The sequence below is a fragment of the Opisthocomus hoazin genome, chromosome 24, assembly GCF_030867145.1.
Source record: "Opisthocomus hoazin isolate bOpiHoa1 chromosome 24, bOpiHoa1.hap1, whole genome shotgun sequence".
Lineage (NCBI taxonomy): Eukaryota > Metazoa > Chordata > Aves > Opisthocomiformes > Opisthocomidae > Opisthocomus > Opisthocomus hoazin.
The window spans coordinates 419368-440856 of NC_134437.1; the positions used below are offsets into that span (position 1 = coordinate 419368).

Below are 21489 nucleotides of genomic sequence, written 5' to 3' on the forward strand. Positions count from 1 at the left end.
CCAACTCGCACGCTACGCTCCACCTGGCCAGGCCCCGCGTTTCCAACGCCGTTAAACCAGCGCGCCGCACGTCCGGGGCACCGCTGACGTCTTTCGGGCAGGTACCGTTCCGAGGCAGAGGAAGCGAAGCCAAAGAAAGGAGACAAGGCAAACGCGCGACGCGTGGGACCAACTGCAGATTTGCCAAGGAGAGGGAGCGACGGCGCGTGCCCGTCTGACGGCGCAGCTCCGGCGCGGTCCCCGCCTGCACCTCCTCCGGGCTCCCCCGCGTCCCCCTTGCCACCCCAAGCCGCCGGCGGGCTTTCTGCGATGCTCTTCCACAGAAAAATGCCAAGCGCTCCGGCACGTCAAAAAAATAATCAAAAACCCCCGCTGTGTACCTCAGTGCGCGTTCAGAACAGGAGCAGACTTTTTCTTTGGGGGAAAAAGCGGCTGAAGCGCTGCCGTGGCGGTGAGGAAGGCCGAGCTTCCCGAGCCGCCGCGGAGCGATGCTGCCCATCGGGGCCATCCCACCGCCGCCAGCGCCTCCGCTCCCGGGGTCTCGCTCTCCCGCACCGGGTTCCGCTCCCTTTGTACCTCCGCTCCTACCGCACGACTGTTTTGAATCTCTAAAATAATGTGACAAGTTAATGATGGCACAATTATCTAAATGTTTAACAGACATGTTATCTAAGTGAATCGGATTGCGATTCCATCCCGCTGACAATAAACATCAATGGGAGAGCAGAAAGTGATAGGCAAATTATCGCCAACCCTGCAATTTCGATGCTATTAAATTTGGAGGAATAACAGCCCTGAGGCCTGTAAACTCTGAATAAAATAGACCCTTGTGTTTGGCCAACTATTAAATCAAAACGCTAGCAACATCCCAGCAAAAAATAAGAAAAGGGAGGGCGGAAAAAAGCGGGCGGGAGGAGATTTATGGCTTTTCAATTTTCAGTTACATGTTGCTTTTGTTAACTCTTTTCTGCTGCTCGCGTCCGGCCGCCGGCATCGCCAGCCGGGGGACGCGCGGGATGCGGGCAGGGGGCGCGGAGGCTCCCGCGCGTCCCCCGCGGAGCGGTCGGGGCCACGCCGACCCCACAAATCAGAGCGCCAGCCACTTGCCAGAGAAAACACCCTCTCCACCCGGCATCGAGCGTGTCCACGTCAAACTGGGTCAGGAGCAAATCCGTGCCGGGCCGCTGACGGACACCGGCCGCCCGACGCACGCTAATTGCCTTGGCACGCGGGAGGAAACCCTACACGAGTCACCTCTGATATTTATAAAAGCCGGCGGCGAGCCCGAGCCCCGCTAGCAGCGACGCGGGCCACGCGAGCATCCCGAGCCCCAGCAGCGCTTGCTGGGGGTGACTCAGGCCGTCGGCCCCACGCCTTTCGGTTTTCCCTCCACCTTTTGGGAGAAGGGTCAGGAATTTTCCAGGCTCCCCCACCGGCGTGGCACCGAGCTCGCGCTGCTGGAGGATGAGCCAAAACAGTTGCTGCCTTCCCTGCTGCCGCGGGCCGGGGGCCAAGGACAGGGAACACGCGGAGAGGGCGTCTCAGCCCCGAGCCGGCCGGGTTGGACGCAGCACGCGGCCAGCCCCGCGCTCACAAGCAGAAGCTATTTTTTCTGTGTTTATTACTATTTTTTACCTTGCATCGGAACGCAGGGCGGAGGTTTTCTGCCGCAAGAGACGGGCAGTGCTTGATGCCACGCGTGTACGCCGGGCTGGCTCCGCGTTTTGCGCTGTCATTGGGAGGGGCAGTGAGGGCAACGGGGAACAAAAAAAGTGAGATAGAGGGGTCCTGGATCCCGACCGTTCACCCGAGATGCAGCCCCACACGCCGAAAAGAAACCCTGAGAACCCTTTGGCTTGGCCACCCGTTGCCGAAAAGCTCTCGAGCCGGAGCTCACCCGCACAAGCAGCGGCCGTTGGCAGACAGGTCCCACGGCCTCCCCTAAGCGCCGCGTTTTGGGCACAGCGCGTACCGTTGGTCCGCCCGTACCGGACAGACCCTGCTCGGCCCTCGGTGCCGTCCTCGAAGGAACCCGCCCGCGCTCCTACCACAGAGAGCTCTCCGTCCGCCCGGAAGGCGGGAAGGTCTCTCGCCGACCAACCTGCCGCCACGGGTGAAGGGAGGACGCCCCGAAAAGAGCCGTTCTGGGAGAGGCCGCTGTTCGGGAGCGGGGTTAATTATAGCGGCGGCAGGGAGGGATGCCTTCCGCGCCAGCGCAGGGCTCGCCGCGTGCCTCCCGAGGAGAGGAAGCGATTCATTTCGGCTGCCCTGGCCACCTCTCCGCCGCGCACCGAGCCGCCCGTGTTTACCCACGCCGCTCGGGTCACCGCGTCCCCGCGCCCCGTTTCCCTGCCGCCCTTTGAGCTCTGGCGTGGCCCAGCCACCAAAGGGGCTTTAATCCCCGCAGAGGCGTCAAGGTCGGCCGCAAAGCTGCGCCGCTGCTCTGCGCCTGTGGGACGTTCTCGGGCGCGGGCATCGTTGAACGTCTGCTCAACAGAACCCACCCCCGGCTGCGCACCCGGGGTTACAGAGCCCCGGGCACCAAGGGGAGCCGGGCACCCACCCACCGCCCTGGGATGCTCCGGGAAGCTCGAGGACACCGGGAGGTGGCTGCCGCTTGCTCGGCCACCTCCAGCTCCCCGCCCGGGCTTCGGCAGCTCAGCCCCGCGCTTCGCAGCCTGCGCCTCCACCCCAACCTCCAGCGCACACGGTTCTTGAAAAGACCCCGAACTGCAACTCCGGACACGGAGGGCAATTACTTCACAATTTATGGGCTGGTGCCCGGCCAGCCCAGCTCCCAGCTCGGGTGACGGCCGCGGCTCCTCGCGCCCGGTGACACAGCACTCGGCTCCGCCGCGGGCTCCCCGTGCCAGCACTCCGCGCGAGCTCGGCCGTTAGTGCCGTTTACTGGCGTTCTCAGCACGGAGAGACGAGCCTGCGCGCAGTTAAACGGCTCCCGACACAGCGTGGGGAGGAGCGGGCGCTTGGCGCGGCTCCGGCCCGTTCTGGGGGTCTGCAAGGCTCCACCTCGGACGGCCCGGCCGCGAATTCCCCCGTGCCCCACAGCGAACCCTCCCCGAGCGCGGTGGCTTTCGCCAGGAGCATAAAGGGCTCCTTGTGCTCCCCGCCGGCGGCCACGCCGAGGGGCTGGGGAGCGGCGGCAGAGACGTGGCAGCAGCCAGCTGCGGGGAGCTGCTGGGAAGGGGATGGTGTTCTGCTCGCGGAGGGAAGAAATCCCCGCGCGTCGCTGCGCCGTCCTTTCCCGCGTGCGCACGTTCACGCCGAGCGACGAACGCAGCGGCGCAGGGCGAAGCGCAGGCACCGAGACGCTGAGTTGACGGCCCGAGCCGTGGAGCCAGGGAAGGTTCGCCTACGGCCACTGCGCCGCGCCGGGCTTTAAACCCCTGCGGGCGCTGGGGACAGAGGGGTTCTGGGCACCGCTGGGCCCCTGCCCCTGAGCACCCTTTCCTACGAGCGGCTGCACCCCCGCTGCGCAGTCCCACCGACCCGCAGACGCTCGCACCCACCTCTGGACAAGGGCACTGATCCCTTGGAAGCTTCTCTTGCACCCGAAATGGTGGCCAGGCGCCAGCACGCCGGCCACATTCGGGTGCGCGTGGCTTGGCAAACCGAGGGAGAGCGGTGCGGGGATGCTCAGGTTGTGCTGCTCCTTCCCCCAGCGCCGCCGTCACGAGCTCGGCAGAACCAGACCGAAGCCAGGCAGCAGCAGAGACCCTTGCGAACACGCACGCAAATTCCAGCGCAAGTCCAAAACCGTTTCCAATCCAGAGCACAGCGCAAAACGCAGCCAACTTACCGTCATCGCGTTGAAGTCACGCAACGGACCTGGGCAGGTCGGACGCAGGAACCGCAACGGGTTAACGTCTCCGCTGGGCAAAACGTGCCAAAGGCCGCCTAAAAACTGAACTGGTGCCCGAGCGAAGGAGGGAAGGGGCGAGGGAAGGGCACGTACCGGTGTGCGTCTGCCTGTGCGTCTCCAGGGCGTCTTCCTTCGAGAACTGGGCACCGCACTGATCGCAGACCAGGGCCTTGGCGCCCGCTGGGGAGAGAAAGGGGAGAGGAGGGTTATTCCGGGCAGAGGAGGGGGACAGGAGAGTTACTCCGGGGAGAGAGAGGAGGGTTACTCGAGGGACGCCACCGCGGCATCGTTACAACCGCAGGGCCCGTGCGACGGAGGGCTTTCACGTTCCACGCCCCCCGCCGGTACTGGGGGTGGTACCCGAGGACGCATCCGGTCGGAGACGCGGCCGAAACGCGCGAGAAGCTCGGAGGCGCCTTCCCCCACCGGAGAGAGACGTGGCGCGGGGGGATATTGTTCGAAAATCTCCGTCAGCACGTGCCGCTCGTTCGGGCGAGGACGAAGCCAGGGTGCCCAGCAGCAGCCAGGCAACTTCCAGATAGAACCGGATTAACGCCACACGCCATGTCCAACACCGCTGCCGGGACGCAGCTGCGGACCCGTTCCGTGGATTTCGAGGTTTGATTCATCTGCCGTGAGGAGCCGAGCGTGACGGAGCAGGCTCCGAGGCAGGGGCACCGCGCCGCGCCGCCCTCTCCCGGGGTCCAGCCAGCGACCCCCGCCCCGCCGTCCGGGGGGGATTTGGGGAACGGTGCACAGAAGGGAGGGAGGGAGGGGTATCACGAGGCGCTTTAAAAAGAGAATTCCTTCGCCTTTAAATTGTCTCGGTAACGGCTGGCTTGCAGGCAGAAATATTTGGCAGCGGTGAAATTAAAAGTGATAAATTTTCTCGCCAAGCGCTGATCGATAATAGAGGTCTCATCTGTTAATCAATACGACAGTCTGCCTGTTTACTGTGCATATGCTGTTCCCCGCCGCCCTCGCCGGGATGTCAAGTTCGCATTCAAAACAACCCGAGCGCGCACGGGCCGCACGGCCGCTTGCGGGGGCAGAAACGCAGGAAAAAGGGCTTTGGGGCGACGCGGGGAGGGTGGCCGCCCCGGCACGTGCTGCCGGCCGCAGCGGCACGTGGCCAGCGCGCTCGCGGGGACGCGGAGGGCGAGCGTCGCGGGGACGCGGAGGGCGAGCGTCGCGGTGATGCAGGCGCTGCCGGCGGTCCCCTGCCTCCGCCCGCGGCAGGGAGAGGAGCGCGGCGTGCAGAGGGCCGAGCCCACCCGGGACGGGGAGAAGCTGCCGGAGCAGCGGGGGCCGGGATCGATAGGGCAGCGGCCGCGGGCTGCCCGGCGCGCCGGCGCGGGCGACGCACAGCCGGCAGTTGCCAAGGCAATGGCTCTCCATCGCCACTCGAAGCTCTCCCGGCCCCAGCGCTGCGGCGCGCGGCCCGTGAAGATGCAGGAGCCCACGGCGGCAACAGGTCCTGCCGGCGCTGGCCCCCTCGCCGCCACGCACCGGTGACGCCGCGACGCGCCGGCGTCCTGCCGAGCACGGGGATTGATTTTTCCTGCCCCGTTTCTGCGTGGGGCGAGGACGCGTGCCGGTGCCCCGTGCCCCCCGAGAGCCAGCGCGGGGCCGGAGGGTGCCGGGAGCCTGGGGAGCAGCCCCGCGGGGGCACGGCGAGGACGGGCCGAGCCGGCCAGCATCTGGCTGAGGGGGGGGGTCAGGAAAAATTCCTGGCGAGGCGAAAATAAACAGGGCGAGCGGCGGGAGGAGCCGGGCGCGCTCGCTTACATAAGGCAGCACAGCGTGTACCAAAACAGCGGCCCCAAAAAAAGCCGTGGCTGTCAGAACAATGAGTACAGACGCGGGGCATTTTACAGCAGGCGCTGCCGTACAGTTTTATTTACAGTACCTCTTATCAGCGCGGGAACAGCACGCCGCCTGCCAATTTCCAAAGGCCAGGACTGCGTGTTCTTTCCCTCAAGTAGATGTGTACTCCAGGCGGGGGAATTTTTTTCTCTCTCTCTTTTTTTTTTTTTTTTCCTCATCAGCAAAACAAAAACTGATACGGAGCCAGGATTCCTGTAATGTACACACGCTCGCGGAGAGGGGAGGAGGAGGAGGGAGGGCGGCGATTGAATATGTAAATAGTTCAAGGTTAATTTTACTATGTGAGTCACCGGGAAAAATGTCATCCAACATCTGAGCTTATTATAACGGGCGCAGAAAAAACCGCCGCGGCTCGATGTTTGTTATTCAAGGGAGCAGGGCGTATTTGAAAGCGGCGCATCCGGAGCCCGTGTCAGGGCTTTCGCCTCTCCCCCTCGCTCTTTTTCCGTGCTTCACCCGGCGCCCACCGCAACGGTCAGCCTCCGCGCAGGCACCCACGGGTGCGGGGAGGGCAGTCAGCGAGCGCCTCGTGTCGCCCGCGGCACACAGATACCTCCGGACCATCTTCCCGACGGGACGGGACTCCGCGTGCTGCCAAGTCCCAGCCGCGCTTCGCCGAGAGCCCCGCGGTTGGCACCGACCCCCCCGCCGCACATTTATATCTGCGCGAGCAAATTTATAGCTCCTGCCTAATCACAGAATCACAGAATGGTCCGGCTTGGAAGGGACCTCTGGGGGTCCCCCAGCCCAGCCCCCTGCCCAAGCAGGGTCACCCAGAGCAGGGGGCACAGCACCGCGTCCAGGCGGGGCTGGAATATCTCCAGAGAAGGAGACTCCACAACCTCCCTGGGCAGCCTGGGCCAGGGCTCCGTCACCCTCAGAGGGAAGAAGTTCTTCCTCATCTTCAGCTGGAGCTTCCTCTGCTTCCGTTTGTGCCCATTGCCCCTTGTCCTGTCGCTGGGCACCACTGAAAAGAGTCTGGCCCCGTCCTCCTGACCCCCACCCTGCAGATATTTGTAGGCATTTCTAAGGTCCCCTCGCAGCCTTCTCTTCTCCAGGCTGAACAAGCCCAGCTCCCTCGGCCTCTCCTCGTAGGGGAGATGCTCCAGTCCCCTCACCATCCTCGTAGCCCTCCGCTGGACTCTCTCCAGTAGCTCCTCATCTTTCTTGAACGCTGCCTTCCCCCCCCCCCCGGCTCACGTCCCCGCTGGCGGAAGCGCCGTGCTCCCGCGTGTCCCCATCTGCGAGCAACGCTCGCGGGGCTGGGGGCCGAGCGGCCGCGGGGAGAGAAAACACAGACCTGCAGCCCAGGAAAAAGCCAGGGAAAAGAGGAGCCGCCAGCATCCTCCCCCTCCTCCGAGGAGGAGAAGGATGGGAAACCGGTGGTTTCCCGGCCCCGGCCCTTCCCCACCGCCGTTTCGGCGCGACGGCCCCGCCGGCGCGATGCGACATCTATTCCCCTCCCCCCAGCACAGGGGATTAATAAAAATCAGGGATTATATATTATTAACAGGCTGCAATTGGCAAGAAGGTAGCAAGGAGGGAGCGGGGGCAAAATATGGATTAAAAAAAATCGCCAAGTAAATTTATGCACTGTCGTCGCTTTACTACCTAATTAATTCAGTAATTTCAAAAACAATTTTATTTATGTTCCATTTACCACATCAAAAGTGCAAAGAAAAAAAAGCACCAAACCACAGCGATGCTAAAATAATACCTCAAGGCATCTATTTTTAATCAGCAAAAAAAAAAAAGGGGGGGGGAGGGAAAGACCTGAAGCGCCGGCCCCGGTTTCTATACAATCTCTGTCGGGCAGACCACCAACTCGGGGAGAGCGAAGCAGCCGAGCCCTCTGCGAGCGCCTTCCTGGCTGCCGAAAACAGAGCTTGTCAAAAAAAAACAAATCCATAATGGCCTGAGGCTCCTCTCCAATCTATTTTCTGCTCAGCTGGTTTTAAATGAAGTTATTATGAGTCATTAAAACACCCGCAAGCCTGTGGAAGTCAGCCAATTACAATTTTAAATTTAGCCTGTTCTCTACCCCGTTCTCTTGTTTTCTCCTTTTGCCCACATCAAGCTGCTTTTTGATTTTGATTATTGCCGCTATTATTATTATTATTATTGTTATGATTTCCCTCCTCCCCTGCCTCACCCAAGTGGAAGAGACGGTCGCGGAAATCTCCGCGCCGAGAACCGCGCCGCGCAGCCCGAGGAGGGCCAGGGGACGCGACGCAGCCGCGGCACGGGCTGGGGTCTCGCCAGGCACCGGGCGCCTCGGCTCCCTTTTCCCCCCAAAGTGCCACCCAAGGGCAGCACCCGGGTACGACCCGAGAGGGTCTCAGTAGATAAGGGGGCACTCGGGGGCCGAGCGCGGACGCCGAAGGCAGCGGGCACGACGAGCCCGCCCGGCGCCCACCGCCCCGCCACCAGCCCCTGCCTCTCCCCGGCTGGGAGCGGGCGACGGCGAGGGGCGAACTGGGGCGTCCGAGGGCCCCGGCCGAGCCGAGCGCCGCGGGAGGGAAGGATGCTCCAGCAGCATCCCGCGGGCCGCCCCGGAGAGCCCCGGCACAGCGCCGCGAAGCATGGCGCGGGGGCGAGCCGACGCCACCGCCACCGCCCGACCCCACCGACCCCCACGCCAACAGGGCGCGGGGCATCGTCACGCTGGAAAAAATCCCAACCCCCAGGTTTTTCACGACGAGAAGGCGCGTTCTGACACACCGTCCCCCTCTCCTCCGCCCCGCGAGCGCGGCTCTCGCAGACCCCGCGCCAGCCCCGCGCGGCGCGCGCTGCACAGCCCATAAAACTCCAAACAGCCTCCAGACACTCCCGCAATCGGCCTCCATCAAAACACTTTGTCTTGCATACAGAAATGCGGCGGGGCGCCGCGCGGAATACCAAATCAGGCCGTGACGGTGCGGGGAGGCGGCTCCTTGGCAACCGGGGGGCTTCGGCTTCGCCGCCGCCGCCGCGCGACAGGAAACAAAATCTGTCAGGCCTGTTGGGCAAGTGATAAACATTAGCGGCATCAAAAAAAAAAAACGCACAACAAAACCCCACCGCCGCAAGAGCCGCGCGAACGGCTGGCGAGCGCGCGGGGAGCGATGGGGGGCTCGCGCCCCGCTTCCCCCCCACCCCGTGAGCGGGGGGTCCCCAGCACCGCGACCGCGGGGGGACTTTGGGAAGTTTCCCCCATCCGGCAGGAAGCCGGGGGAGCGGGTGGGCGGCGATGGCCACGCACGCGTGGCGGTGGTAACGGGGACGGACGCGCGCGGGATGCGTTGGGCGCGGGGAGCGCCGCGGTGCGAGGGGTCCCGGCAGCCCCCCCTCGACAGCAAGGGGCAGCCGAAAGAGGGGAGCGGGGAAAGGCGGCGGTGGGTGAAAAATCAGTCTGTGCCAGCAGGTGAGGGCAGGGCGGGGGGCAGAAAGCAGCTGGCTGCGACCCAGCGGCCGGGTCCAGGAACCCAGCCAGAACGGGAGCTCAACGGCAAAGCGTGTTCTCCTGCTCTCCGCTCGGGCTCTCGAAGCGGGGAGGATGGGGGGGAGCGAGATGTATTTTTCATCAGCCAGTGTATAATTTATAAACAGCATTAAACAGTTTTTGTTTTCTTTCTTCCTCTCCCCCGTGTGCGCGGCTTGGCCGGCAGTCAAGCCTGCATTAATTTCTGCCGTGGGTACAGTGTGTTCTTGGATGCACATCTGCGGATGATCATAAACGCGGGAACGCTGGCAGAACATCCAGACCTGCCGGCAGGCCGCTGACATCACCCGCGACCGAGCGCGGGACGCCGGCCAGCCGGGGCGGGGGGGGCCGCGCCCCGGGAGCCGCCGCGGGCCCCGAAAGCGGGCGGCGGGGAGGGGTCCGCGCCCTCGCGCCGGCCTGGGTGCGACCCACCGGCACGGCGCTCGCCCAGCGCCCGCAGCGGAGCGGGGTCGGGGAGTCCATCGCGGTGGCACAACCGGACGGAGGGGCGAAGCAAGCAGAGGGAAGGCAGAGGTCCACTCCCTCCTCCTCCTCCTCCTCCTGCCCCCGGGGAAGGCACCCCAGAAGCAGGTGACCCGGTGCCCACCGCCCAGCACGTGCCCAGCGAGCGTCGCGGCGGCGAGGACGCCCACGCAGCGAGCGGCAGCGCCGGAGCAGCGTCCCCAGGCCCAGCCGCCAGCGGCTCTCCAGCGTCCCACCGCCCGGCGATGCCTTCCTCGGGGAGGGGGCCGCCCGCAACGCCGCCCTCGGGGGTCTCGAGAGCGCGGGCAGCAGGCAGGGAAAGGCTCTGCCGGGCACGAGGGGCTTCACATTTACGCCTTGCGCTGAGCGTTCAGCATTCGGCCCAGCGCCTGTCTTGCACCCACCCGGCCGCTGCGGTACCCCCGCCCAGCGCCGCGGCGTCGCGGGGGGCACCGTGCCCCCCAGGGCTGGCCCCCCGTTTGCTCCCTGATCCAAACGCGCCTTCACCACCAGGCATCTCCCACGAGCGCCCGGGCAGGGAACTCAGACGCCCGCCTGCGTTCAAGCCAGCGCGGGCTGCCGGAGGGGGCTGCCGGGGGGGCTCCGGCCGTCCCTCCGCGACGCTCTCCCACGGGGCAAACTCCCAGCGAAAGACAGCGGCCGTCGGCGCGGAGGCAAGGTGCCCCTGGAGAGGCCATGCCGAGAGCGAGCCCTCACGCCGGCGCAACCTCGCCCCGTCCCGGGCCAAGGCAGGGGGAGGCGAGGGGAGAGGTGCAAAGGTCTCCTGCTTTAATAAATAACAGCGCTGGAATCCGCCGCGGCTGTTTGCGAGCGCAGGGCAGAGCTCTCCCCACCCCCCCCCACCCCCACCCCTCGCCGGATTTGAAAGAAAAAAAATAAAATACTGAATCCTGCGCGATGACAAGCTTGGCTCGGCGTTCACTGTACATACTGTACCCACAAAGCTGGCCGCCCGCCAGGGACGGGCCACCGGCCAAAGCGACCGTAACAAACACGAGCCGCGCGCGCCAGCGCCGGGGGGGGACGAGCACTGGGGGGACCAGCATCCTGCACCCCAGCATCAGGGGGGATCAGCACTGGGGGGGGGACCAGCATCCTGCACCCCAGCATCAGGGGGGATCACCACTGGGGGGGGGACCAGCATCCTGCACCCCAGCATCCCACAGCCCAGCATCAGGGGGGATCAGCACTGGGGGGGACCAGCATCCTGCACCCCAGCATCAGGGGGGATCAGCACTGGGGGAACCAGCATCCTGCACCCCAGCATCCCGCACCCCAGCATCAGGGGGGATCAGCACTGGGGGGGACCAGCTTCCTGCACCCCAGCATCAGGGGGGAACGAGCACTGGGGGGACCAGCATCCTGCACCCCAGCATCCTGCACCCCAGCATCAGGGGGGATCAGCACTGGGGGGGGGACCAGCATCCTGCACCCCAGCATCCCACAGCCCAGCATCAGGGGGGATCAGCACTGGGGGGGACCAGCATCCTGCAGCCCAGCATCCCGCACCCCAGCATCAAGGGGGACCAGCTTCCTGCACCCCAGCATCAGGGGGGATCAGCACTTGGGGGGGACCATCTTCCTGCACCCCAGCATCAGGGGGGATCAGCACTGGGGGGGGACCAGCTTCCTGCACCCCAGCATCAGGGGGGACCAGCATCCCAGGGTCCCAGCACCGGGGGAGACCAGCTTCCTGCACCCCAGCATCCTGCACCCCAGCATCAGGGGGGACCAGCACTGGGGAGGGGACCAGCATCCTGCACCCCAGCATCCTGCACCCCAGCATCAGGGGGATCAGCACTGGGGGGGGGACCAGCATCCTGCACCCCAGCACCGGGGGGGACCAGCATCCCAGGGTCTAGCACTTGGGGGTACCAGCAGCCCACACCCAAGCTCTGGGGGGGACCCCAGCATCCCGGGGACCGGCCCCAGCCGCCTGCCTCTGCCTGTGGGCACCCCGGGGTGTAGGTGCCCGGCCTGAAAACCGGTGAGGTGGGGATGGGGTCGGGGCCGGCTCCAGTGCCCTGAAACGCAGCACCCGCTGCTCGGCCGGAAGGAGCGTGGGGAAGGCAGCCCCGCGCCCGCGGGTACGGGCAAGGCACGTCGCCGCCCTGTGCCCCCCGGCACCGACAACGGGCAGAGGGGGGGAAAAGAAATACGAATGTAGCGGAAAAACACAGATAAAAATATCTCAAAAAAATAGAAAATGCAGCATCGCTTCCCCGCGAAGCTGCCCGCGCGCTCTGCCCTCCGCCGGGCGGGATGCGGGGTCCCACCCGCAGCCCAGCGCAGGGGGCCAGGGCCGCCCGCTTTCCTGTTTCACACTGAAGCCCCAGCTGCACCGGGGCCGCACGCCCGCGAGGAACAACGGCCCCCATCGAGCTGCAGAGCCAGCGCAGCGCTCCAGCCCTTCCCCATCTACTTAATTAAGGGGCCTGCATCACGCGAACCTGCTAGTTAGGTTCATTAGGCAGGGAACGTCTAATTCCACAGCAGTTCTGCTAATGAAGCTGCGGCGGGCGCCTGCACGCGAGGCGCGCGGAGCCGGGACGCGCGAAGGAGCCGAGGCAAGCGCGACGCTCACGCTGCGCGCGGGGCTGGACGACGAGCAGCCGCGCCGCACGCGGGGTTTGTTACTCCCTGGAAAACATTTCCCCGGTTAAGGAACCGCAAACAAACCCCAAAAAAGAAAACGTGAATAAATGGAATTACTGGGCACCGGAGAACACGCCCGCCACGCGCCGCGCCGGGGAGAGGAGGGCAGCCAGCTCGGCACGCATCTCCTCGGACGAGACGCGCGAGCCGGGCGGCCGCGGCATCCCCGGGCGGGCGCGGGGCGCAGCCCCCCTCCCGCCGCGACCACCCCCCTTCCAACCCACCTGAGTGAGCCAGTAAGTGCATTCGCAGCCGCAAGCTGTCCAGGAAGCGCTTCCCGCACAGCTCGCATCCGTACGTCTTCATCCCGCTGTGCAGCTTCCTAGGGGAGAACAGAGAGCGGGGTTAGTCCTCCCGCGCTCCGGAACGCCGCCGAGCCGCCCGGTGCCCGCGCAGCCCGACCCCAGCGCGGCTGGGAGCAGCCCTACGGGGGGCACGGACCCGAGGCCCCGCGCGACGCAACGCCCCAGGGTTGGGGAGAGGACCTTGTTCTCGTTAACCTTTCTGATCGTTACCAAACCTGGATTCTTTTAATAAACCCAATAAATCTGAGCTCTGGAGTAACGCAAAGCAAGCGTCGGCAAATTTCTTCCCCGCGCGGCGAGCGCTTTTGCCAACGGGACTGTGCTCCAAAAGAACCCCCGTCCCCGCACCAAGGGGCCGAGCATCCTCCAGCATCACGCCCAGGGGCTGAGCACCCACCATCACGCCAAGGGGCTCAGTATCCCCCAGCATCGCACCCAGGGGCTCAGCACCCCCCATCACCGCGCCCAGGGGTCGAGCATCCCCCAGCATCACGCCCAGAGGCTCAGCACCCCCCAGCATCACACCCAGGGGCCGAGCACCCACCATCATGCCGAGGGGCTGAGCACCCCCAGCATCGTGCCCAGGGGCCAAGAACCCCCGTCCCCGCACCGAGGGGCCGAGCATCCTCCAGCATCACGCCCAGGGGCTGAGCACCCACCATCACGCCAAGGGGCTCAGTATCCCCCAGCATCGCACCCAGGGGCTCAGCACCCCCCATCACCGCGCCCAGGGGCCGAGCATCCCCCAGCATCACGCCCAGAGGCTCAGCACCCGCCAGCATCGCACCCAGGGGCCGAGCACCCACCATCATGCCGAGGGGCTGAGCACCCCCAGCATCGGTGCCCAGGGGCCAAGAACCCTCGTCCCCGTGCTGAGCGGCCGAGCATCCTCCAGCATCACGCCCAGGGGCTGAGCACCCACCATCACGCCAAGGGGCTCAGTATCCCCCAGCATCGCACCCAGGGGCTCAGCACCCCCCATCACCGCGCCCAGGGGTCGAGCATCCCCCAGCATCATGCCCAGAGGCTCAGCACCCCCCAGCATCACACCCAGGGGCCGAGCACCCACCATCATGCCGAGGGGCTGAGCACCCCCAGCATCGTGCCCAGGGGCCAAGAACCCTCGTCCCCGTGCCGAGCGGCCGAGCATCCTCCAGCATCACACCCAGGGGCTGAGCACCCACCATCACGCCAAGGGGCTCAGTATCCCCCAGCATCGCACCCAGGGGCTCAGCAACCCCCATCACCGCGCCCAGGGGCCGAGCACCCCCAGCGCCCCGGGGAGCAGGGTGGGCTCCTCCACCCAGGGCATCGCCCATGGGTACCGGTCACCACATCGCCTGCCGTGGCCAGACCCCACCGCATCCCCCCCTCCCTGCTGCGAAGACGCGGGTGCTCCGTCTTTGGGCAGCAGACGGCCCATGGCAGGCGGGAGCTCGCCACCAAACGAAGCAGCCTTCAGCAGACAGCGCCTGCTCGCGACGCGAGCACGTGCGGAGTTTCAGAATCGGACGCCGTAAACAGAGCAGCATTTGTACGTGCTCGGGGAGCGGCGCAGCGAAACGCTGCACGCCGCCCTCTGCTCGCGTCCACCGTTTGTCATCCCTCGGCAACAAGGCCGGTGTGTTTTTATTGCCTTGTTGCCAAAGATGGAACAGACACGGTTTTGTCCGGGGCCGGACACCGAGCCCTCCTCCCGCTGCTGCTCCCGCGGGAACGCTCGGTGCGGCCGTGCCGCGCTGCCGGGACCGCTCGCCCTCCATGGCGTTCGGCCGCGGAGCGGAGAGGAGCAGCGCAGGAGCTGGTTTCAACTCTCGACTTCGCTGTATAATGCAATTATTCATCAGGCTCGTCCTGAATTCACTGTGTCACAGCGGAGGATTAAGAGTCACGCACGAATTCAGGCCAGGACGGTTTACAGTCCAGAGGATTTATCCGCCTCGCGAAAATAAACAAACCGCCAGCCTCCCGCCAGACTTCTGCTGCCAAGGAGTCAGCTAAATAAGTGACAGCCTTCTCATTTTGCATTTTTAATTAGGGACGTGCCTGTCACACGTCCCCGGCTCGGGCTGCGCTCGCTCCCGCCCTTAACGCCGGGTTTGTCGGGAAGAGCGCAGCGTCCCCCGCGCCAACGCCGCAGTGCTCACCGGAACGCCTTCCGCGTGAATTACAGCGAAATCGGTTAATTAGTTCGAGTAAAACTTGGAGGGTGGTTTTCTGGGTTGTTTTGTTTTAAAGCGAGTCTCGAGAAACAGAGGAGAAACAACAGCACGAGCTTCCTTCCCCTGCGTCGCCCGAACCTGGAAAACCCGTCCGCCGCTCCGCCCCGCTCGGCCGCTTCCCCGAGTCGCGTAACCTCCTCGCCGCTTTCCTCGCCGAGTAATTTATTTGCAATATCTCTATCAACAAATTTCAGTGGCGGCAAAACTTTTCCATTCGGCGCCTGCTGGCAGGGCGATCTTATCGCTCGCCATCTTGCGCGGTCCCTTTCAGCGAGGTCTTAAAGCGCTTTATCTGCTCGGCTTCCCGGTAGCGAAATATGATTGAAACGTTCTATTTCTGCTGGCCGGATTAAGGAGACGCTGCACAGCGGCACAAAAACCGGGCCGATGTAAGCAAGGTATTACGGCTGCTCGGGCTGTTAAGATCTGAGGGGAAAGATCAATACGTGCTTCTGAAGTCGCGCCTGCAGGAGGGAGGGGGAAGGCAGGGCGCCGAAACACGCCGCCGCTCGGCGACGCTGCCCAAACCCGGGCGCAGAAAGATAAACCACGCTTCATTCCTCCGCTCTGACGCCGAAACGACGCTGCCCGCGCTCCCGTCCCCCTGCGAGGTGCCTGCGGGCACCGCGACCGGGAAGGTGCCCGCGGGACGCAGAGCAGCATCGCCGCCGCTTCTCGGAAGAGACGCTTCTCCTGCGCAATTCCCGCTCGACGCGAGGCCCGAGGCAGGCACGACGCCGCGTGCCCCGGCGTGGCGAGGATGCTCGCGAGGTGTGGTAGATACACCAGCAGGCTGTGCTGCCATTCAGCGTGACCTGGACAGGCTGGAAAGCTGGGCAGAGAGGAACCTGATGAGGTTCAACAAGGGCAAGTGCAGGGTCCTGCACCTGGGGAGGAACAACCTCATGCACCAGTACAGGCTTGGGGCGGACCTGCTGGAGAGCAGCTCTGCGGAGAGGGACCTGGGTGTCCTGGTGGACGACAGGGTGACCATGAGCCAGCAGCGTGCCCTGGCTGCCAAGAAGGCCAATGGGATCCTGGGGTGCATCAAGAAGAGTGTGGGCAGCAGGTCGAGGGAGGGTCTCCTTCCCCTCTACACTGCCCTGGTGAGGCCTCATCTGGAGTACTGTGTCCAGTTCTGGGCTCCCCAGTTCAAGAAAGATGAGGAGCTACTGGAGACCAGCGGAGGGCTACGAGGATGGTGAGGGGACTGGAGCATCTCCCCTACGAGGAGAGGTTGAGGGAACTGGGCTTGTTCAGCCTGAAGAAGAGAAGGCTGCGAGGGGACCTTATAAATGCCTACAAATATCTGCAGGGTGGGGGTCAGGAGGATGGGGCCAAGCTCTTTTCAGTGGTGCCCAGCGACGGGACAAGGGGCAATGGGCACAAACTGAAGCACAGGAAGTTCCGTCTGAACATGAGGAAGAACTTCTTCCCTCTGAGGGTGACAGAGCCCTGGAACAGGCTGCCCAGGGAGGTTGTGGACTCTCCTTCTCTGGAGATATTCAAGACCCGCCTGGACAAGGTCCTGTGCAGCCTGCTGTAGGTGACCCTGCTTCGGCAGGGGGGTTGGACTAGATGACCCACAGAGGTCCCTGCCAACCCCTACTATTCTGTGATTCTGTGATTCTGTGGGGCATCCCGGGGGAGCCCGGGCGCGGAGGGCTGCCGAGGGGCTCTCCGGCGCGGTACACGCCGACCGCGGGGCGATGCCCCCTCCCCACCCAGCGCCGGCAAACAAAAGCCGGGCCGGAGGCTGGCCCCTCGCAAGCTGCCGGTAATTAAAAAGGCCTGTAAATGCCCCACAAAAAGCACTTCAAAGGGACGGCGACTCCGGCGAGACCGCGCGGTGTAAAAATTATGAGTTTTCCCCACAGGGTGCTTCGTGTGAACAGGCCGGGATCAGTGGCAAACGCCGCTGCCGGGGGACGCGGGGGCTCGGCGGAGCGTCCCCGGGGGCGCGGGCACCTGAAGCCCACCGCAAGCGGCCCGCTGCCAGCAAACCGCGGCTCTGCCCGCCGAGAAACCTGCGCAGAGCCGCTTGCTCGAAGGGGCTCTCGCTGCCCGGCCGCTCCCCGCCGGCTCTTCTGGGAAGCGGGGAGGAGACCCCCGCCGCGCCCGACAAGACGCATGGCTTTCGGCCGCTTGATTACTTCTGAGTGTGTATTTCCCCCCTCAAACAGAGCGAATACAATGGTTAGGAAATTTGACAGAAAACTATTCCGAGCCATTTATTGCCTTAATGCGCACCTTTGTCCAACAGGCAGTTTTGACAGGAGCGATAAATTCCAAATTTATGTCAACAGAGCATATGTTGAACACCTCATTTCTGAGCTGAAGCGGCATGCTGCCCCATAAATCACCCTTCTGTTTGAAATGAAAGTAGATTACGGGCCCGCGTTATTGAGCAGTTAGAGCCACACTCGTATAAATCAGAACTTTTAACTCCAGGCGATCCGTTCCGCAATTAACTAAAGGGCACTTTGTCATCTCGGGGCCGGGGCGCAGCTTGGCAGGGTGACCGGCTGCCGGGGAAGGCGCAGGACTCCCGGCCAAGGAGCGGCTCCGGCGCGGCCGTTTCGCTCGGCACCTGTTGTAGCGGCGAACCCCCGGCACAGCCCCGAGCCGCGCGCTTCCCGGGCGGGAGCATTCGGCTCCGCTCCATCGCCACGCAGCCCGGCCGGCGGAGACCCCCGCCGCCGCTTGCGCGTCCCGACCCGCGTTTCGGCACCCAGCTCCAGCGCGGCGGGGCAATCGCGACGCTGGCACGACATGGGCAGAAGAGCAGCATCCCAACAAGCCGACAGCCGAGACCCTCGTCCCGCTGCCTTTCCCCCCGTCCGCAGAGATGCTGGGGACGCGGAGCCGCGGCGAAGGGCGAGGGGGCAGGTCCCCGCCCGCGGGAGCTGCAGCGCTATAAAAAGATGCAGACGCTAAGTATTTCCTTTCCTATAAAATATTCATTGCCGCGCGCGAGAGCCAGGGAGCAGAAACCTCCAGCGGTTCTAACTTTGTGCCGCAGCAATAACAGAGTTTTATAGGAGCCTTCTGATTTTATTTATTCCGGGCTGCGAGCGCGGAGCCCCGTCGGAGGGGCGGCTGCCGGCCGGAGCGTGCCCGACGCCCGGCACCGCACGCGGCAGACCGGGACCGCCGTGGCTCCGCATCCGCGACGCCGGCGGGTTGAACACCCCCGACAGCCCTCCCCGACCCCCCGGTTTCCCCCTCCCGTGGGTAAATCGACACGAAAACCAGCTCATCCCCCGATCCGCTCTATCGCGACGGAGGCGGCGGTGCCACGTCTCGCTGGCAGCGGGGATCTCGTGGAAAGCCGAGGTCGGCGGGCGGCCGCGCTGCCCATCCTCCGACGCGAGCGCGGCGCAGGGGGCGATTGCCCCGGCGCGGTTCTTCGCCGCGCTGGGTGACGCCGGCCGGCGCGAGCTGCCCAGGACGTGGGACGCGGGGCCAGGGAGGCTCAGCTCCCGCACCGCCGCCGCTCTGCCCTCGGCTCCCAGCCCCGCGGATTAAAATAGCAGGGAGAGAGCTATTCAGGGCACGGGAGGGGGGAAGGGAGCCGAGACCTTCCTTTTGGTTTAATAAATTAGGAAGGAACAGAAAAATAAAACTGCCCTCAAACCACCGCTGCTGCTAAGAAAACTACACCAACCTTACAGGAGCTGGAAATAAAGATTTTACTGTTTCTGACTCTTTTTTAAAAAAGAGGTGGGGGATAGCTGTCAATAGCGAGCACTGAAGCTCCCTGCCCGCACAATATTTATATTTACCGTGGGCTAATTTATGAGCTTAAAGCAGATGCTGTGGCGTGACATCATTTCAGCAGCTTCCCCCCAGCGAAAAAGCTGCGGCGAGGACCCCTCCTGCCCTGCCTCACCTTGCGTCAAAAACGGGCAAGCAGCACCAAAAGCGGGGCTAAAACCTCTCGGCGGACCACCGACCGCTGCGGAAGGGCAGCGACTCTCCGGATTCACGTCCGCGCGGGCGGCAGCTCCCGCCCGCTGCTCCCCGCAGCCGCCCACGGGCTGGGAGCGGCCGCACTGGCCGTGGCACAGAATATCACAGAATATCACAGAATAGTAAGGGTTGGAAGGGACCTCTGTGGGTCACCCACTCCAACCCTCCTGCAGAAGCAGGGTCACCCACAGCAGGCTGCACAGGACCTTGTCCAGGCGGGGCTGGAATATCTCCAGAGAAGGAGACTCCACAACCTCCCTGGGCAGCCTGTTCCAGGGCTCCGTCACCCTCAGAGGGAAGAAGTTCTTCCTCATGTTCAGACGGAACTTCCTGTGCCTCAGTTTGTGCCCGTTGCCCCTTGTCCTGTCACTGGGCACCACTGAAAAGAGCTTGGCCCCATCCTCCTGACACCCACCCTGCAGATATTTGTAGGCATTTCTAAGGTCCCCTCGCAGCCTTCTCTTCTTCAGGCTGAACAAGCCCAGTTCCCTCAACCTCTCCTCGTAGGGGAGATGCTCCAGTCCCCTCACCATCCTCGTAGCCCTCCGCTGGACTCTCTCCAGTAGCTCTTCATCTTTCTTGAACTGGGGAGCCCAGAACTGGACACAGTACTCCAGATGAGGCCTCACCAGGGCAGTGTAGAGGGGAAGGAGAACCTCCCTCGTCCTGCTGGCCACACTCTTCTTGATGCACCCCAGGATCCCATTGGCTTTCTTGGCAGCCCTTGGCACACATTTCGGCACGGAGCTTGTTGTATTTTTTCCAATTTATTCCAACGGCCTGGTTTCAGACCAGCGTTCGGTACTCGTTACTGAGCAGGATTTCCCGGGACGGAGCTGTATCCCCACCAGCGCTCCCTCCGCGCGCCTCGGCCCGCCGGCGGAGGGGGTCCCCGGGCTCGTGCTGGACGGGACGAGCGCGGGCGGGGAGCCATCGGATGTACCCAAGCGGGAAGCATTGGCCGTCTGCCACACGTGGGCACGGAGCTCGCCCCAGCTCCAGACTCGGGTGGGTCTGCCCGCCTCGGCTTCCGGAAGGGGATCTGGAAGGCAGCCGCCTACCGAGGGCCCGCCGAGCGACGGCAGCAGCTTCTGCTGGCCCAGGGAAGATCCCGCATCTCTGCTGCGCCACCGCCGACACTCCAGACCGACGCAAAAAGGTCCAAAACCCAACGCCGTCACCGGCGAGCCGGGGCGCGGGCGCCGAGGGGTTAACGCATCGCGATGCGCGCAGCCCCGCTCGGAATAACCGGCGCTCGTTTGGCCGCCCAAAATCCTCACCGCCGTTCTGCGGGCATCTGGCGACCGTGACGCACCGAGCAGGGGGAGCAGAGCTTCCATGGCGGGGGCATCGAGCTCGCGGGGCCGCGCTCGGCATCGCGCCCGCCGCAAGCACAGCACGGGGGGAACTGGTCCCCACGATAACGCAAAATTCCGACGGGAAAGCAAAGTGACCTTAGCGCCGAGCACATCTGCCGCACCAGCAGCGTCATTATTCAGATGTTTTGATTCCTAATTCAGAAATAATAAGCAGTTCACGGATTCCAAGTTTAAAAATACATTCATCATCTGGTCTCCTCAGCAGCACGTGTGCCACTGGAGAACCAGCGCGGTCCACGGACGGCGACGCGCCGGCCTCGGCCGCGCATTCCTCAATGCTACGGGAGGGCTGGGAGACGGGGAAAGCGATCGGCACGGGCGCCGGGTGCCTTCCCGGGAGGTGCTGGGAAGGGTCCCGGGATGGTCTGGGCAGCCGTGTCCCGAGGAAGAGGGAGCCCGCAGCTCCCGGAGCCCCGAGGAGACGGCAGGAGTCCCCAGGGAGCCCAACGTGGGGAGACAGGGGAGAGCGGAAACGCTTGCGGCAGCGCAGAAAAACTTCAATAAGGGGGGAATTTTTTAAAATCTCCACTCTCTTCAGCGACCCGACCGCAGGGACGAGGCTGGACACGCGTCGGAAACAGGGTGGTACCCACGGGGCTGCCGCAGGGACAGGCTGGGATGAGCCCGGCACCACGTCCCGGCGCCGAGCTCGTCTCCCGGCAGCGGGAACAGCCTCCCCGGGCAGCGGGGACGTCCCCGTGTCCCCCTCTCATCGCTTCGCATCAGCGCTGCGCTCGGTTTTGTTTTCCCCTCGAGTTTTTGCACAGCACCGTCTTGTCTCGCGAGTCCCAGCCCCGTCTCTCTTCCTGGGAGGGTGCAGATACCCCCACACCCGCCTCCCTCCCTCCCTCCCTCCCCGCCAGCTCCTCTGGGGAGGAAAAACGGGTGCTGGGCGCAACGAACCCGCGGCAGAAGCCAGGCTGCTCGGTCCCGTCAGGGAGACGTGTGCCTCCCGCCCCTCGCCCCGTTCCGGCCATGCTGGCGATGCTGACGATGCCGATGCCCCTCTCCCCGGAGCACCCCTGCTTTCGGCCCCCCGCTCCCCGCCAGCCCAGCCGGGCACGGCAGCGGGAGCGGGCACACGCGACGGGCAAACGCCGCCTTTCCGGCCAGCGGCCCCGATCCCGAGCAGTTTGATAAGGTAATCAAATATGCAAGAGATTCAACAAACTAATTTCGAGCACACACCTGGGGTCCTCTGATAATGTCGGTTGCGCCTATA

At 64.4% G+C, this 21489-nt stretch overlaps 2 protein-coding genes across 3 annotated transcripts in view; one reads left to right on the plus strand and one right to left on the minus strand.

Annotated features, from left to right (window-relative positions):
• The window catches only part of PAFAH1B2 (platelet activating factor acetylhydrolase 1b catalytic subunit 2), a 640582-nt gene that overhangs the window by 67083 nt on the left and 552010 nt on the right, over window positions 1–21489 (plus strand). The gene's annotated exons all lie outside the window — the stretch shown is intronic.
• ZBTB16 (zinc finger and BTB domain containing 16) overlaps window positions 1–21489 on the minus strand; it is a 57518-nt gene that overhangs the window by 16474 nt on the left and 19555 nt on the right. Inside the window, exons 3-4 of one of the 2 annotated variants that reach the window (XM_075442469.1) lie at window positions 12614–12711; window positions 3974–4060 (exon numbers count right to left, since the gene is read on the minus strand). The exons of the other annotated variant lie outside the window; for it this stretch is intronic. Coding sequence (XP_075298584.1) covers window positions 3974–4060; window positions 12614–12711 — 185 coding nt within the window. The remainder of the gene's footprint in view (window positions 1–3973; window positions 4061–12613; window positions 12712–21489) is intronic. 2 annotated transcript variants of the gene reach the window in all.